Source organism: Gobio gobio (genome assembly GCF_949357685.1).
Source record: "Gobio gobio genome assembly, chromosome: 2".
NCBI classification, from domain to species: domain Eukaryota; kingdom Metazoa; phylum Chordata; class Actinopteri; order Cypriniformes; family Gobionidae; genus Gobio; species Gobio gobio.
In genome coordinates, this window is record NC_137098.1 from 65,983,312 (window position 1) to 66,002,537 (window position 19,226).

Here is a 19,226-nt window from a genome sequence, read left to right on the forward strand (position 1 = left end):
TCTTAGGGTTTCTTAACTTACGGGCTTTCATGCAACCGGGCCCTGGCGTCTCCAGAATGTGTGTGAAGTTTCAGCTCAAAATACCCCACATATCATTTATTATAGCATGTCAAATTTGCCCCTATGTGTGTGAGCCTTTAAATGCAAATGAGCTGCTGCTACCCGCCCCCTTTCCAGAAGAGGGCGGAGCCTTTACAGCACATGCTTCAGATACTCAACAACAACAAAACTGGAGAATCTCACGCAGCCAAAATATCAGTAGCGGTGTGTTCAGCCTTACATTGTTGGTCTGGAGTCGAACACTGATGAGAGACTCATGAAGAAGTTACTTTTAGAAAGCAACAGGAAGTTTCTGAATGGTTAGTGGATGAATGTGTGTGCGGCTCATATGCAGCACCAGTTTGGGCGGGGCCGTGCATGTGACATCAGGATTTTCAGACACTGCTACTGATGTATGGGGATTATAAACAAAGGAGTGGGTGGATTTGACTATTATGGGTTGGTTGGTTGTTCAAACAACATGTAAAGTGATTTTTGCATAATCAGCCCTCTTTAGACGAGTTTAATATGGCACGGTTTTGACTGGCTGAAAGCCTCGGGCGATGGACATATGCATACGGGAGAGAAACCATACTGAGTACGGTAAGAGTTTGTCGGAGGCTTGGCTCATAAGCAGTGCTGTAAGTGTGGGAAAAGGTCCCAGTGTTGGTCCCTAACAACTTATTACCAAAATTTTCACTGGCCCTCACCACAAAAAAAAAAAAAACATAAATAAATTAGGTCTGGTTATTGTTTAATTGTTTTTGACCCATGTAACCTTAATAAATAAGGTTTTCAGGTACAGAAATTGAATAAATCAAATGTAAAATAACAATGCATAAACTCTACTGTATAAATGAAATAAAGATGAATCATTATTAAAGTTACAAAGGTTATTCAGTCATGAGCAGTGAGTGATTTCTGTCTTTGTGCTTTCCTTTGTTCTGTGATTACCATTAAATACACTGAGGGCAGCAGGTTTATTAGGCTGCTGTCTCTTTAAGAGCTGCACGGACACTGCTACACATGCGTTTTATTAACGTTAAGACACGATGAAACTCACCAATACGAGCATTTTGACATCATTTTATGTGCATATGTCTGTTCAAGCGCAAGAAGACTCTAAAGGCATTTGCGCGCTGACAGAGATGCTGTAGCAGAAACAAAGTTAACTAATAATCATACTGTTCAAATAACTATCTTTCCAACTTCATAAAAGTTATTAAAATTTGTGCAAACGAAAATTTAAAGGAGGAAACGGAAAGGGGTGTGGTTTTGCTGATTTCGCTGGGAAAAGTCAAGCAGAAAAGAGGAAGGAGGAAAACGGAAGTGAGAGCCTGGTGGGGAAGTTGTTGGAAGCAGAGCGTGGAAAAGTAAAGGAGGGAAGTGAGGCGTCGGTTTTTCAGCGCGTCATGAAGGTGTTCCCGGGATTACTTTTGTGTGGTTCAAGACCGATAATCTGCGGTGTGGAACAGCCGAGGCGGATGATCGAGCGGATACAAAGTAAGTAACGGGGACACCGCCATCGCAGTATAAAGAATCGAGGAAACAAGGGGTGAACCTGCAAGTATTAACTCCTGCTTTCTACGAGAATTTCGAATTATTCAACCAACGAAACAAACGAAAGGTAAAAGGATAAACGAATCTTCCCCGCGCCCTCACGGACCTGACATTAATACCTGCCTTTCGTCTTTCTACTTCAAACGGTCCCTTCAAACTATTATTATTCTTTTTTTGCCACCAAACATATTGTTCGATTTACTTTCGTTTTCACTATTTATTTACTTTTATTGTGGACTATTTTTGTTGGTTTTAAAGGGCCTATTACCCGATTACTGAGTTTGTTGGCCTGTGCGAAAAGACGCACGAGAGAAATTAATCACCTTGTAACGAATTTATTTCTTTTCTATTTTTTTTTTTTGAGGGCCTAAGTTTTTGTGGACATTGAGTGCTTGAATTCATTATTATTATTATTGTGATTTATCTACGATATGAATCTATTTTATTTTTGAATGAGTAAAACGGCCGTAAATAGATCCAAAAATTGTGTTATGGCGTTTATTGTGCTTCTTTGTGTCAACGGAAAATACAGTTTATGTAAACTGTCTGGCGCCCAACTGGACTTAACAGTTGCGCACACAAAACTTCCCAAACAGCGCACGATTACCAAATCAAGTTCTCTATTGTGTCTTCTTGCGCTTGAATATTTAAATTGACCAGGCTTAAAAAAAAAGTACAAATGATATACTTTCGTGATGATCGAGCGCTGGAAGTGACAGTTCTTCACACTGACCCCGGGCCATCGAGCCCCGCCCTGGCTAGTGTGATGTCATCACTGATCACCCAGATGCTGACGCTTCGACTCTTGAGTCAGTGGCGTAGGCAGAAAGTTGATGATGGGTGGGCCGGAATAATTCGCATTACCCCTTAATTTGGAAGAAAAATCCAAAAATCTGATTGAAACATAGCAAAATAGCTAAAAGTATTCCGCATATGTTGGACCTTTTATTGTCTGTTGTCTTTTAATATAGTCAACTTAGTAGCTACGCTAGTGCAAATATATATAATCGGCCGAAAGTGAGAGCATGGGGCTACACCTGAACATCAAGAAAACAAAGGTAATGACAACAGCTGGCAATGGCACACTCCATATTACGATCAACAACGACAAAATTGAGAAATCTTCCTTGGATCCAAAGGCAGTCTAACTCAATTTCGATCCAAAATTCAGCGGCGACTCGAGGACAGAGGAATTGCACTTGGACGAAGCGTGATGCAAGGAATGACGGACATCTGGAAAAGCAAAGAAACTACCATTACAACAAAGATCGGATTAATCAAGGCTATTATTTTCCCAATCCTCGTGTACGCATGTGAAAGCTGGATGGAAGGAAGATGGCCGCCTTCGAACTGTGGCGTATGCGGCAGGTGCCATGGACATCAGAGGTTACGCACAAGACCATCTTAGAGCCGGTTCAAACTAAGATATCATTGGAGGGCCCAGGCTCTCATACTCTGGTCATTTCATAAAACAACTTTAATGCTTGGCTTGGTCAGCGGGACAAGAAGAGGACGCCAAAGAACACGACGGCTGGATGCAATCAAGGCCGATTCAAACATGCCTATTAAAAACTGAGAGTCAGTCGGAGATCGGAAGACAAGGAGCAAGAGGATCGGCCTCCACTGAACGGTTCAATCATCATATGGAACAAGGACATCATGCATTTCTTCTTTGACAAGAAAATCACAAACTAAATCTATGTTTTCCAAAATCCTCAGAGGATTGTGTGTGTGTGTGTGTGGGGGGGGGGGGGGGGGGGGGGGGTTGTGGACATTTTTGTATTGATGAATTGGTACCTTCAGTATCAAACTGACAGACACAAACTTGTGAAAATCCATTGCTGTGAATTGGTCTCAGTTTGACGCCGAACATCACGTGTGCAGTCGTGTCAGTGGACAGCAGAAACATTATCATTAAAGGGACAGTTCACCCAAAAATGAAAATTGTGTCATCATTTACTCGTCCTCAAGTTGTTCCAAAACTGTAGTTTTTTCTTCTTCTGTTGAACACAAAAGATATGTTTTGTAATCAAACACCCATAAACTTCCATAGTAGGAAAAAAGGGCAAGTCAAAGGGGAACAGAAACGGTTTGGTTACCAACATCCTTTAAAATATCATCTTTTGTGTTCAACAGAAGAAGAAGAAAAACTCATACAGGTTTGGAACAACATGAGGATAAATGACAGAATTAAAGTTTTTGGGTGAACTAACCCTTAAAGTTGAAATTAAAGGGATAGTTCATCCAAAAATTTAAATTAGCCCATGATTTACTCCCCCTCAAGTCATTCTAAGTTTTTATGACTTTAATCTTTCAGATGAATGCAGAGTTTTATTAAAAATGTCCTGCTAATCCAAGCTTTAAAATGGCTGATTCTGTTTTGAAGTCTATAAAAGTGCATCTATCCATCATATAACTGCTCCACACGGCTCTGGGGGTTAATAAAGGCCTTCTGAAGCGAATCAATGTGTTTGTGTAAGAAAAATATCATATTTAAAACTTTATAGACTAAAATAACCAGCTTCCAGGGGTCAGCGGTACGCAAGTCGACCGGTGCTAAAACGGTAACCCCTGATGTGATATACAGGAGCATCTCAAAGCTTTGACGCCTCTCATGGATAGTTCTGGACAACAAACTCAAGCCCCTCTTTTCTTATATCCAAATCCTCCGCCATTTCTCTTTAAAAATTCTCGTTTTAGACTCCAATTCATGACCGGTTTGTTTTGCTCTATCCTCTGCGCTTCTGTGTTCGTCAATACGCATGCGCCAAGGGTCAGTTTTAAATATGGATATTTTTCTTACACAAACGAGCCACTTTGCTTCAGAAAGCCTTTATTAACCCCCAGAGCCGTGTGGAGCAGTTATATGATGGATATATGCACTTTTATGGACTTTAAAAATGACCCAAAAATTCACTGCCATTATAAAGCTTGGAAGAGCCACGACATATTTAAAATAACTGATTGTATTTGTCTGAAAGAAGAAAGTCATATACACCTAGGATGACTTGAGGGGGAATAAATCATGGGGTCTTTTTAATTTTTGTGTGAACTATCCCTTTCATTATTTCTGAAAAGATCTTATATAATTAGTAAAGATTTTATCATTACTTAGAGAGGGGTCATATAGACCCCAAACAGAACACAAGGGTAACAAGTGTGGAGTTTTTTTTGGTAAATTTGAGATGGACTACAGGTTTTACACAGATCATTTAAACAAAAAGCTCAAAAATGAACATCAGTCAAACACATACAGACAAGATTTTATATTTAAAAAATGTTGATACATTTTTTTTGGGGGGGGATTGTGATTGATAGAAAAAAACTCCTCACACACACACACACACACACACACACGTTGATCCTGGAGAGAAACCACACTTTTGTCTTCAATGTGGAAAGAAGAGACTCTCAACCACCAAATCAAACACTGACGCCACAAGCAATGAGTCGAGGTTTGTCTGGTTAGCATGGGCAGACAAAACACTTCTCCTGGAGCGCCTCAAACCGAACGCCTCTGCTAACAGATGGCCTTCTCCTGATCTGAATGAGGTAAAGACTTCACCAAACATTAGCATTTAAAACAAGGCCCGCCGCCAAACACGTGACTCTGACGTCAGGACATCTGAACTCAAGTCGGGTTCATTAAGTCTTAAAACCTCCTACAGTTTAGAAAGACAGCATGGTTGGTCACAATCCCACCTGCAAAAACACTGGCCACCCATTTACATGTTCAGAGAGCAAAACATTTGCAGATGAAAAGAGGCTGAAAGCTCTTCTGAAAACCCATTCAAATGAACGGCCTTTAAATGTCACACAAGAGGTTTCCTCTGGGAACGGGGACAAATAAACACCGGAAAAGTCCCTTTGTCCACAATGTGGAAAATGATACTCAAATGGTTCCGAACTTAGTCACACACAAACACAAAAGAAAAAGATCAGTTGATTACCACAAATGAACATTGGAGCGATGTATTGTTTTTTTTACATTAAAGCATATTTCATGTATGAATTGCAATATAATCCACAAATAAATGTGAATGTGTTTTTTGCTTTAATCGTTAAAAAATATCCTTCACACCCTCTGCTTTATGAAAATGATCAATTTGCATTACCTGGAAACCTGACACCACATGAATGAACTAATATATACGGCTTAAAAAAAGCAATCCATTAAAAGCTGAAAAGGGTGAAAGTTTACTATTCAATTTGACAAAGTAGTTAAACTGATAAAATGATTGCTCATTCATAATCATATTCAAGATGAGCATCTGAGATCCTTGATATCTTCTGTAATGAGAATAAAAACAAGTGTTGCTGATCTTTAAAGCAAACAGTCCTCGAGCAGAAACACACACCAGTTAAAAGCGTTAGAATGATGTTTCTGTCTCTCATCACACATTGTCCCCCCCCGTCTGAAGCTTTAGGCAGTTCTCTCGCATTATTCATTTGAATGTGTGTGCGTGTGAATGAGACACACACTGTCCACAGGCAGGAAAGTCTGGCACTGCTGCTAATGACCTGTGCAACCACACTGAGAAACCATACGTTTGCTCCCAGTGTGGTACAACCCCTCAGTGCTGCGCAAAAACAGCTTTTACATGACACTTGTTCTTTCTGCGTACAAGACAGTGTGTAAAATTAGCTTTTTATTTGACATTTATCTAACCTATAGAGGTTAGAGACCATACAGTTGCCCCAAACATGCACGTATATTAATAATAGGTAGGCCTACTGTTCATCTAACTCTATAATATAGACATTCAGATGCTTTTTTATATTAATATTAGGGGTGTAACAGAACACAAAACTGACGGTTCGGTACGTACCTCGGTTTTGAAGTCACGGTTCGGTACGGGTTCAGTACAGTAGAGGAGAGAAAACGGCTATTTATTAAACAGTGGTTTACTGTACAAATTGTGTCTGTCCTTCAATTAATTCAATTATACCCAAAAGTTTCTTAAAGATATAAAAATGATCTCTGCTAACGCTGTAAAGTGTAAACTATACAGGGAGACCTTACTTCACTTACTACAACAGAGCACAAATTAGCCTAAATTCAGTTGCTATTTATATTTAGATATAATGATCATCACTCAAATAACACATTGTAAGCAAACATGTAAACTTCACATGAGGCAGTGTTTGCATTAACTTCTAAATCTAATTATAAAATTATGTTTTTTTCTCTCCAATTCGTTGTTGAAATATTATCATTTATACACAGTGGCTGTAATTTTCATGATTTATTTCAACATACATTAAATAAGACATCACTAACAGGTTCAGTAGAATATAATGAATATGCTAATATAATGAATATATAGGCTAATATAATGAGTATATAGGCTAATATAATGAATATATAGGCTAATATAATGAATATATAGGCTAATATAATGAATATATAGGCTAATATAATGAGTATATAAGCTAATATAATGAATATATAGGCTAATATAATGAATATATAGGCTAATATAACGAGTATATAAGCTAATATAATGAATATATAGGCTAATATAATGAATATATAGGCTAATATAATGAATATATAGGCTAATATAATGAGTATATAGGCTAATATAATGTGTATATAGGCTATTATAATGAGTATATAGGCTAATATAATGAGTATATAGGCTAATATAATGAATGTATAGAATACAGGGCATATATTCAGTGAGAGAGTTGATTTCTCTTGTGAACTAACAGTTGTGGACACTGAATGACTTCTGAGGTAAATGTGATATTGTTCTCAAGCTGTTTTATTGACCTTTCCACCAGATTGAGCGATTACACGACATGATATGTTTCAGTAAGTGTTAATATATCCTCAACATAACTTGAGATGTTCATTCATGTTTATTCTTTAGGAAGAGATGATCGCGTTCTCACACGCGCGCGCTCCCGCTTGAACTGACCCGCCTATAAAGTGACCAGTCACGTCAGATTGAAGTCAAAACGCCATATATCGTGTGAATTTCATGATAAAATGGACTGAATACTTATTATATTCGTGTGGGAACTCGGATTCCATACCGGAAGTGTTCGGTACGAATGCGTGTAACGTTACCGTTAGTGTTACACGGTACACCCCTAAATAATATACAACTAGTATGTTTACAACTAGTAACAGTTCTAAAAAATACTAATGACAAGCCTATATTTTTTTCTCCCAAGAAACTTGTGTGGAAGCAAACATTTTAAATGAGGGACGTTTCCCTCTGCGAAGTGCATTAAAATAATTTAACGCACAGCTATCCGTGGGTTATCTCCCTTATACCGTGGTCATTTGCCAGGATTGACAACTTAAAGCTGTTATTGAAGTTTACAGCGCAATATTTGAACGGAAGGGTAAAATTGATGGTTATTTTTTGTCAATTATGGCTCATAGATCTAGCATTCTGCCCGCTTTGAATCAGACACTCGTAGTAGAGATAAAGTAGTGCATAAGATTACATTTAGATAAAGTAGTGCGTATTTATTTGAATGACTAATCATAGCATTTAATTGAATTATAGAGAGAGAGATTCATACCTGCGTCTGTTCCGCGTCTCTCTCTAATGACGTTGTGGAGGTTAATTACTTCCAAATAGCGATGTCATCTCCTAAGAAATATAATGTAGCGATTCAGTAGCAAACCTTATTTTACAAATAAAAGTCGCGGGGCAGTGTTGACAAGTTTCTGTGCTACACAATATGTTTGTGTGTGCAAGTGACGTGTGTGTGTGCGCGCTTCAATGAAAACAGCGCATTCATTTATAACGGTGTTCAAACTGACCTGGAACTACCTGCGCATTAAGCGGTTTTATTGCACACCTTCCAGCCAATCAGAATTGAGTATTCAGACGGACCATTTAATTATTCAATTACCTCATCTTTGCCACTGTCGTCACCAAACTGAACCCAAAAATCTGCATCTGGAATCAAATATGTAATGTAAAACATTACGATTTAGCTTTTATATTCCCCGACTGGAACACACACTTTGATTCACCGGAACGGAGTCCGTCATTCAGCAATACAACGCAAACACACAGGCGCTACACTTCATTTAAAACAATTTCATCTTTCCATATTTATTTTTTTAATGTACAATCAAACCATCAATCATACGTAAAATTCTCCATATTATACAACTCTAGCACTAGTATAAATTAAAAGGAAAATGAGATCAATATATCACAACAATTTGTTTTCTTCATTGATTAACAGAGGAACATCAAGGGTTAATGAGAACACAGAGGCCCCGCCCACATCACATCAACGCGGGGGAGGTTCTAATGCCGGTCACCATGGAAACAAACATCACCAAATCTGGGAAGAGACAACACTTCGGCCTTGATTTGGAAGAAATGACATGCTAATGTGCAATTCAAAACTAAACGTCCGGAAAACAGATGATGTAGTGCAACTGGTAGGTCAGAATATGTAGTTTGATTATAGAGATCGGGACACAGCAATGGTTACCACACGTGTTAAAGTTGCGCAAAGCTGTGCCAGGTATTTCCCAGAAAAACAAAAACTGGAGGAGCCAACAGCAGTTATCACACACGAGCTAGAGCTTCATTCCCAACAGTCACATTTCATCATCGCTTCAGTGCCAATAAGAATCTGAACGGGTTGCCTTCTCCAAAAACATTTCAGTTGGTTTTGTATTTACATGTTGTTTCATATTCTCACACAAAACTGGCCAAGAAATGTCCAGGTCATATTTTATCCCAAAATAAACCCAATGAAGCCTGCTTTTTGGACCATTATTGTCATGCATTTTGACATTGTTTTCATGACAATTTGGCACAGACACAGACACAGACACAGACACAGACACAGACACACAGACACACAGACACACAGACACACAGACACACAGACACACAGACACACAGACACACACACACACACACACACACACACACACACACACACACACACACACACACACACACACACACACACACACACACACACACACACACACACACACACACACACACACACACACACACACACACACACACACACAAATCATTGTCCAGATGGTCATCTTAATTTCAGTAATAAGAACGAGATTTTCTTACACTACGGTGAAGAAAATGTATGGATAAAATATGCTTTTCTGTAATGAAAACTGGTCAATATGCAAAATCTAAATGGTCTCAAAACAGGCTTCATTGTTTTTATGCAAAATGCATTTTTATTTTGGGATGCAATATATTGAAGCTCGTTTCCGCCACAGAATGAAAAAAAAAATTTCTCACAATTTTTTCTCAAAATTGTTCACATCTTGAAATGTTCTCAGAATTGCGTGATATAAACCCGCTATTGTGAGCAAAAAGGCATTTTTTTCTCCTCAGAATTGGACTTTATAATTCGCGACTGTGAAAATAAGTCAGAATTGTGAGAAATAAACCCGCAATTGTGCGTTATAAAGTCAAAATTGTGATAAATAAACCCGCGATTGTGAGAATAAGTCAAAATTGTGAGAAATAAACCCACAATTGTGCGTTATAAAGTCAGAATTGTGATAAATAAACCCACAATTGTGTTATAAAGTCAGAATTGTGATAAATAAACAAAAAAAAAGGCATTTTTTCCTCCTCAGACTTGGACTTTTTAATTCGCGATTGTGAGAATGAGGAAGAATTGCAAGAAAACAAATCCGAATTGTGAGACAAACTCGCAATTGTGAGAAAAAAGGCATTTTCTCCTCAGAATTGGACTTTATAACTAACAATTGCGAGAATAAGTCAGAATTGAGAAATAAACCCACAATTGTGCGTTATAAAATTTAGAATTGTGAGACATAAACCTGCAATTGTGAGAAAAAAATGCATTTTCTCCTCAGAATTGGACTTTATAACTCACAATTGGGAGAATAAGTCAGAATTCTGAGAAATAAACCCACGATTGTGCGTTATAAAGTCAGAATTGTGAGAAATAAACCCGCAATTGTGCGTTATAAAGTGAGAATTGTGATAAATAAACCCACAATTGTGAGAAAAAAGGCTTTTTTTTCTCCTCAGACTTGGACTTTATTATTCCCGATTGTGAGAATAAGTCAGAATTGCAAGAAAACAATTCCGAATTGTGAGAAATAAAGGCATTTTCTCCTCAGAATGTGACTTTATAACTCACGATTGCGAGAATAAGTCAGAATTGTGAGATAAAAAGTCGCAATTACCTTCTTTTATGTTTCATTCAGTGGTGGAACTGCATTCATAGAAATGCGACCTGGTCTTCGTGAGCTTTATCCTTTAGTCTGTTCTTGGCCGTCAAACGCCGAATACAATACAATTTGTGATGTTATGGTTTAATCTCAGGGTTAGTTAGGAAGGAAGAACAGCAGTCGAGACCGTTATAATCACATGAGATGAGTTATGAGCACAGAGAATGATGATTTTTAACTGCACTGTAGCCAACATTTACCAATTTGAACATTTATGCTTGTTTGCAAACTTAAAAACAGTTGATCAAGTCACATTTTCATTTTCAAAACTATTAGAGGAGTAGCGAAGTACATTTAAATATTAGTAGCCAGGATAGCAGCTGTAAAAGAAAAGTCTTTTGTTTTTCACTCCCAGTAACCAAACGCACAAAACTTCGCAGACGTGGGTTGGCCCGTTGACCACAGTCCCATTGCACTTCAGTGTTGAGGATGAAGACGATGCATGAAGACGAGTTTCACCCTGTTCTCCTCCAACATCCTTTTGCTAGGTAGCACAAAACCCACGTTTGTATTGTTGATCTCACCTCGCAGTGTCGAGATCACTTGCATGGGCGACGCTTCCATACGTACGGGACTCTTCGGCTTCACAGCATCAGATCCCGATTGGAATGTAGGGGTCTCTTTGTCGAATCTCTCTCTCTCACACACACTACAAGTAAACAATGTCAGAGTCCATTTGGGGGCATTTGTTGGGGCTGTAAGGGGTCTGCGGTGAAGGTCCCTCCTCGCATTTCGAGCGGTTCATCTTGACCATTCACCTCATTAGGACACATTTTCTCAGGCTGGAGGCTAAGAGGTCAAATAAGCGGGACCCGGAGGCGGGAGTTAAGGTGTCTTGACCGCAGGGTGGGTGTTTTTGCATGCGCGTGTGAGAGTTCGTGTTAGTGTTTTGAAGAAAGTTCGTCCACTTGGGGCATCCGAGACTTGAGCTTCTCCCAGTTTTTCCAAGCAAAGTCTTCCTCGAAAGTCTCCTTCTGGAGTCTTGTGCAAATATCCAGAGGTTGGGGTCCCATCTGGCATAGTGTTTTTTTGTTTTTACTGGGGCGGTTTAGGGTACCATAGGGGCGTGTGGTCAGAGGGATGAATTGTCCAGTAGAAGGACCTCCTCTTCACTCTCGTCTTCCTCGTATCGGGAAGAGGAGGACGCTAGTTGAACATTATGGACTCGGGATCTTGGTTTGCCATCTGGGCCATATGACGGAGGATATCTTTTTTTGTAATAACACCAAGGAGGCGCCTAGAAAAAGAGAGACAGAAAGAGGTAGAGACATTTACCATGTGCATTTTTGACAAGTGCGGAGAGAACTGACATCTTTTTTCTGTTGCCAAGTTTTGCAGGAAGGTCCCAATGAAGTGAGATTTTTCTCTATTCTCAGAGACGGCTTTTGATCCAGAATCAAATGTAGTTTTGCGCAGTCTTGGCAACAGAACGCTGACAGCCTCTGGGTTGAAGAAGGGCAGAGAGTGTGGAAGAATATGCCGTGTTACTCAGGGCAGGAAACGCTACGTTATTTGTATGAGCCGACAGCACCTACACAGTGAGAAGCAAGTGTGTTGCGAAACAGAAGTGAAACAGAGTGAGTGAACGCCTCCTTCTCATCCACACACTCTGGCCTTGGTGAACAAGAAAGTGAAGTTAATTTTCCAACACAAATTCAAGAGCATCTTTAAAGGATGTGCAGATATTGTGCATTTCATTCGTTCACAGTGTTGGGGAACGTCACTTGAAAAAAGCGTCTCTAGTTTTGTCGCGTTTCACTCATTTGCAGCAGAGACACAATGTCAAGTTATATTGAGTTACATCATCTTACTCATAATAATACTACATAGTAAAAAAAGGGTTTTCTAGAGTCACTCATTTGCAGCAAAGACTGTCGTTTTCAATGTACCTGCATTACAGTACGCGTTACAATACTCATACAATTAAAATGTCCTGTACTTTTGTACATTATTTATGTTGGTGTATAAAAGTAGCCTAGTCATTATAGTGTAAAATTAAAAAAAAACTAATGCAATACTTTGCCTGTTAGTTCTAAAACAATGGGATTGTAACATGTCATTTGTAACACTTTACCTTTAACACCGTTTTTCTAAATGATTAAGGTTTCTGTACCCAAACGCTGATTTCTCTTGATAAATGTTTGAAATATAGGCGTTTAACAGTGACATCACTGCATTACATTACTCCTACAAAAGTATTACTTTATTTAAAAAAATCCATTAAATATTTAACAATTTCTTTCCTGTACTTTTGTACATTATGTCAGTGTATAAAAGTAGCTTGGGCATTATAGTGTAAATTAAAATAATAATAATAATAATAATAATAATAATAATTAGCAGCGTGTTACTTCTAAAACAGTGTGATTATGTAATGTTATTTGTAACGCTTTACCTGAACAGTTTTTTTTTTTCTTTAAATGACTGAGATCCCAAACACTAAATTCTCTTTTGAAATACAGGCGTTCAACAGACAAAGTGACATTATCGCACTACAGTGGGCGTTACATTACTCAAAGTATTAAAAACATTACGAAATGTAAACATTACTAAAAAACAACTACACCACATTGTTACTTTTCCAATGCTTGTGTATATTTAGTGGTGTAAAATTGTATACAAATAACTTGGGCATTATAGGAGTACATTTTAAACAGTAACGCAATATATTGCGTAATTAACAGTCTGTTACAGTCAGTTTCTAAAACAATGTGATTATGTAACATGTTATTTGTAACACTGTTAAAGCATTCATTCACTTCAAAATGAACATTTCCTGACAATTTACTCACGTTTTTCTTTCTTCAGTCGAAAATAATTGAAGTTTTTGAGGAAAACATTTCAGGATTTTTCCCCACATAATGGACGTCAATGGGGACCAACGGTTGAAGAGCCAAATCAATGCAGTTTCAAAGGAAGGGCTTCAGATGCTCTGCACGATCCCAGACGAGGAACAGGGTCTTATCTAGACAAACCATCTGCCATTTACTACAAATAAAATACAATATAAACTTTTTAACCACAATTGTTCGTCTTGTGCTGGTCTGCGACGCGCATTATGTAATCACGTTGGAAAGGTCACGCTAGACGTAGGCGGAAGTACCGCCCCATAGTCTTCACACCATAGATACGTTTACATAACGATGCTTCACACGTTCACTTTGTAAACAATGGGAAGTTACTTCCGCCTACGTCCAGCGTGACCTTTCCGACGTGATTACGTAATGCCTGGTGCGTCACAGACCAGCACAAGACGAACAATTGTGGTTAAAACTTATATAAAGGTTAATTTTTTTTTTAGAAAATGTCCGATGTTTGTGTAGATCAGACCCTATTCCTCGTCTGGGATCGGTCAGAGCCTCTGAAGCCCTTCCAATGAAACTGCATTGATTTGGACCTTCAACTGTTGGTTCCCATTGAAGTCCATTATATGGAGAAAAATCCTGAAATGTTTTCCTCAAAAACGTAATTTCTTTTCGACTGAAGAAAGGCATGAACATCTTGGATGAGATGGGGGTGAGTAAATTATCAGCAAATGTTCATTTTGAAGTGAACTAATTCTTTAAGATGTCTGTACCCAAACACTACATTTCATTTGATAAACATTTGAAATATAGGCGTTTAACGCATTACATTAGGGGTAACATTACTCATAAAAGTATTTAAAAACAATTAACTACACCACATAGTTACTTTTCCACTGCTTTTGTATGTTTATTAGTGTAAAAGTGTATAAAAATAACGTGGGCTTTATAGTGTGGACTCAAAAAAGAAACTCAATGCTTAGTTTTAGAAGTAACAGGCCGCTAGTCACACATTGTGTAACGTACCATCTGTAACGCTTTACCTCCAACACTGTTTTTTTTTTTTTTTTAGATGGATACAGTATCACCAATTCCTGAAATGTGGATGCCCAACAAACACTTTAAATATGCTCTTGATTTTGCTTTCGAAAAAGGGATTTAAGCTTGATGACAGATTGTATCACAGATAAAAAGGTGTGACAATTTTGACGAGAGCCGGAAATGCAAGAATCCATCCAAACTAGAGGCATAAAACGCTCGTGAAACCATTGTCAAACCTTTGTGAAATGTTTGTGAAATGTCTGCGAGATGTCTGTGGACAGGAAGAAAGTGAAAAGCTCAAACATCAGACAACTGAAAGAGGACAGGGTGTGTGACGTGAGACAGGTGAGGACTGTTGGTTTAGGGGACAGGAACTTCTGACTACAAACTACAGGAAGTGCTAGGATTCTAGAGGCCACACCAAATCGATATGGGAACAACACAGCATCCTAGGAACAGCTACTGTGACTACAAAGATGACTAGATAATACATGTTGGTGAATGAGAAAATAGTCCGCTACACACGACAGTTACTCGCCAATCGTGTAGGGGCGGAGCTGCGCGAGGGGTCAGATGTCATCGATCTGTAGCCCAGCGGACGCAGACCAGGCAGCCCCGGGAGGAATTTAGCAATAAGCAAAAAGGAAAACAAACACAAATCAAATTTAGATGAAGGACATCACGGCATGTGTATTAGATGTGCTTTGTGAGTACACGTGCACAATGCAGAACTGAAAGGGAAGGTCTACATAAAGGGTGCGTTTCAAAAGACACCACGGCTAATGTGACAGACTACTCTTCCCTGCTGGGATGGGCCGAGGACACGAGCAATCTGAGTGAAAGCAAGTCTTACAAGAGACGTGATGTCTGCAGAGGAATAACGTCCTGGAAGCAGGGTCCAAAATGAAGGCGCTATCAACACAGATCACTTACCCCTTTTCCACCAAGGCAGTTTGAGTGCTGGTTCGGAGCCAGAGCCTAGTTTCAAATCGGTTCTTTCGACACCCAAAGCACCAGCTCTGAACCAGGAAAATTGTTTCTTAAGTAGCACCGAAACATTGCTGGTCTAGAAAAACCGCTTGTGTCAGGGGATGTGGGCGGGGTTACCGTGACCAACAAGACCAACACAAACTTGTGACCGCCATCTTTGAAATAGCAGCTAATCGAGCAAATAGCTGCTCGATCGTAATCTCCGTCGACACAAATAAAGGCGAGCTTCGCTGTGTTTTGAGGCCGATGTAGGATCGCAAAGCCATGTGCATCAATATTAACGCAACGTTCGCCATTGTTGATGGAAGGCTTGTTCGAGATGCATCTCAAACAAGCCTGGTGTGTGTGTGTGTGTGTGTTTCCCGCTGCCTCGCTAGCGTCGCTGAGAAAGATGAGGCGTATACAGTGGAGTAAGACCTGGCTCTGTGGCGGCTCTCTAGCCCGTGGAAAGGCAAACCGGTTCTTAGAAGGCTCGTCTGTCGAGGCAAATCCGAACCGGCACTAGCACTGAACTAGCATCCGGTCATGCTGGTGGAAAAGGGGTAACTGTGTCTTACGCCCCATTTACACTGCGGCCCAATTCTGATTTATTTTATGACATCTGTTAAAAGTGACCCGTATCAGATATCTGCCTTTACATTGTACACTTGGCACACTGACCCGGAAAAGGCCCGAAATGAAGTAAACACTAGTGATGCACACCGTATCGGTATCGGCCGATATATGTTCATTTTTAATATTATTGTTATCGGGAGAAAATTTGGCCGATATATTCAAGCCGATAAATAATGGATTATTTCTTTGAGCTGAGACACTTCAGATGCGGTTTTGAATTAGGGCTGGGTGATATGACGAAATCTCATATCACGATATAAGTCATCTCATATCCCAGTAACGAGATATTTATCTATATCGCTTTTTTGTAAATTCAATCAATTAAAGGGATAGTTCACCCAACAATGAAAATTACCCCATGTTTTACTCACCCCCAAGTCATCCTAGGTGTATATGACATTCTTCTTTGAGACGAATAAAATCAGAGTTATATTACAAAAGTCCAGGCTAATCCAAGCTTTAGAATTGGATTCATAGTTGCTCTGTTTTTGAAGTCCATAAAAAGTGCATCTGTCCATCAAATAACTGCTCCACGCGGCCCTGGGGTGTTAAAGGCCTTCTGAAGCGAATCAATGCGTTTGTGTAAGAAAAATATCCATATTTAAAACTCTATCAAGTAAACTTTCGGCCGACCGCCATTTGTGTTCAATTTATGGACACATTGTTGAAAGTTCCCCAGCCAATCGAAAGACTAGGTCCGCTCGTCATGACGTCACGTACGCATCTTGAGTTTCACTTTCAACATTCAACACTTTTCCATTGAATGCGGCCGGTATTTGATGGACAGATGCACTTTTTATGGACTTCAAAAACAGAGCAACTATGAATCCAATTCTAATGCTTGGATTAGCCTGGACTTTTGTAATATAACTTTTATTCGTATGAAAGAAGAACGTCATATACACCTAGGATGACTTGGGGGTGAGTAAATTATGGGCTAATTTTCATTTTTGGGTGAACTATCCCTTTAATAGTTTACATATATTTTAATCCTGTTAATACATTCCCTTTAAAAACATACCGCGCGTGTAGTCACGTGACTCCGCCCCGTCCAGTCAGCGGCTTGGAAGCAATACGGAGGCGAACTCAAACATCAGTCAACACACACAGCGTCTTCGAGAAAGTTTGTCAATTGTATGCGTTTAAAGGCTTGCCGGTTTGAACATTGAAGTGATTTTACACCATTCAATAACATCAATATGGAAAACATAGCACTTCAGTGCACGCCAACTGTTTTCTGTGACAGAGCCCAGCCGCGTCTGAAGCCCTGAAGACAGATCTAGGCCTGTCGCGATTGGTCGATACAATCGACTGCGACGCCGCTGATAATTCAGGTCAATATCTTTAGTCAACTGGGTAAGTTGGGCACGATATGAAATTGTATAAGTACCGGTACTTTAAAAATGACAGCACTCTATAAGAGCAGTATTTCTTAATGTGCGTCAATGTGTGAAAGCAGGAGTGAGGACGTGTGTGTGAGCTCCACCGTTCACTAAACAATGGAAGCAGTCAAATAAATAAGCGCAGCTCAGGAAAAAGTAAGCAACAGAAAAGTGCGGTGCGGCCGGACTCTGACCTGAAGCGCGCACACGCCTTTCACTCAGACAGATCGCGACGCCAGTTTCACGGATTATTGGGTTTGAATGGTAAAAAATATGTACAAATCCACGCCCTGGCGAGTATTCGGGTAAACGCAGTCGGATATGTCTTTAGTGAGCGTATACAGAGTTGAATGAGAAATCGGGTGTTACAATGAATTTGGTCCGTGCAGCTCTTAAAGGGCCGGACCTCATATTCTGTGTGAAGCAGGGCAGGGCTATATAAAAAGTATTTGCTGATATTCCCTTTTTTTTGTTATGTTGGTTTACAAATGTGTATCTTTATATTTTTACTCTTTTAGTTTTACATTTAGTCAAGGGCTTGTTTACATTTATACTTTTTTTATAGTACACTACTGAAGGCCAACGTTGCAAGTTAAATTAAATGTTTTTAAGTAAAATTGTTGAAAATTGTGATAAATTAGTCGATAGTTTAATTGATTAATCAGTCGATAGATTAATCGATAAATTAGTCGATAGATTAATTGATATAAAAATAGTCGTTAGTGGCAGCCCTAGACAGATCACTTTCACTTGCGTCACTTTTGTCAATTGTATGTGTTTTAAGGCTTTCCAGTTTAGACATTCAAGCGATTTTAGACCATCGGATGTGTATCTTTATATTGAGCTACTGCCCTGATGCACTGAGGCACACGAACACACTCGCCATGCTGTTAGTTATTCGCGTTTCTGCCTGAATCCTCGTGGTGGCGTCCAAATGATGAAAAAGTATTGCCGTAAAAAATGTATTTTGCGAAAATAAACGACAGAGCATAATATGAAACGATAGACTTTTTATTTCGTCCATCCATTATACATCATCATAATCGCACAGCCCTATTTTGAATTGCTTGAAACATGATTGGAATCACTTCAAAAAGGAAAATACAGTTCATGTGCAGCGCAAGTCTGTCATACCGGCTTTATAAAATGTTAATGAGAATATTATAATTGTGTGTTTGGGACATGGATTTGAATGTTTTCGTAAATAGGCTCTAAACAATTTTATAATTTGGTTTTAGATTTATCGGCCAATATATCGGTTATCTGCTTTAAAATATTATCAGAGAATTATCGGTATCGGACAATTTTTTTTTATATTGGTGCATCCCCAGTAAAAACAACCCAATTTGCATTGGATGCAGACGAAATGATAATACAAGCTTTATCTTTCTTACACTCCATCTTTAAAGGTCAGCAAAACATTTTGTGGAGTCTTCATCCTCCATTGCGCATTTGAAAAGAGTCCTGTCACTGTGATCGAGCTAATAGTTGCTTTCATTTTAAATGACGTACGATTCGCATTGACGGGAATATCCGCATTTGACGCCAATGCACGATTCATAT

General features: G+C 39.1%; 1 protein-coding gene across 11 annotated transcripts in view; it reads right to left on the bottom strand.

The window, feature by feature from the left end:
• Positions 1-8,653: 8,653 nt before the first annotated feature.
• clcn3 (chloride channel 3) overlaps positions 8,654-19,226 on the bottom strand; it is a 93,669-nt gene continuing 83,096 nt past the window's right edge. For 4 of the 11 annotated variants that reach the window (XM_079811056.1, XM_079811059.1, XM_079811064.1 and 1 more), the window contains one exon: positions 8,665-12,068. In XM_079811056.1, coding sequence (XP_079667182.1) covers positions 11,904-12,068 — 165 coding nt within the window. In that variant the 3' untranslated portion in view covers positions 8,665-11,903. Of the gene's footprint in view, positions 12,069-15,210; positions 15,261-19,226 lie in introns of all 11 variants that reach the window. The other 7 variants (XM_079811061.1, XM_079811066.1, XM_079811060.1 and 4 more) reach the window with 5 other exon arrangements.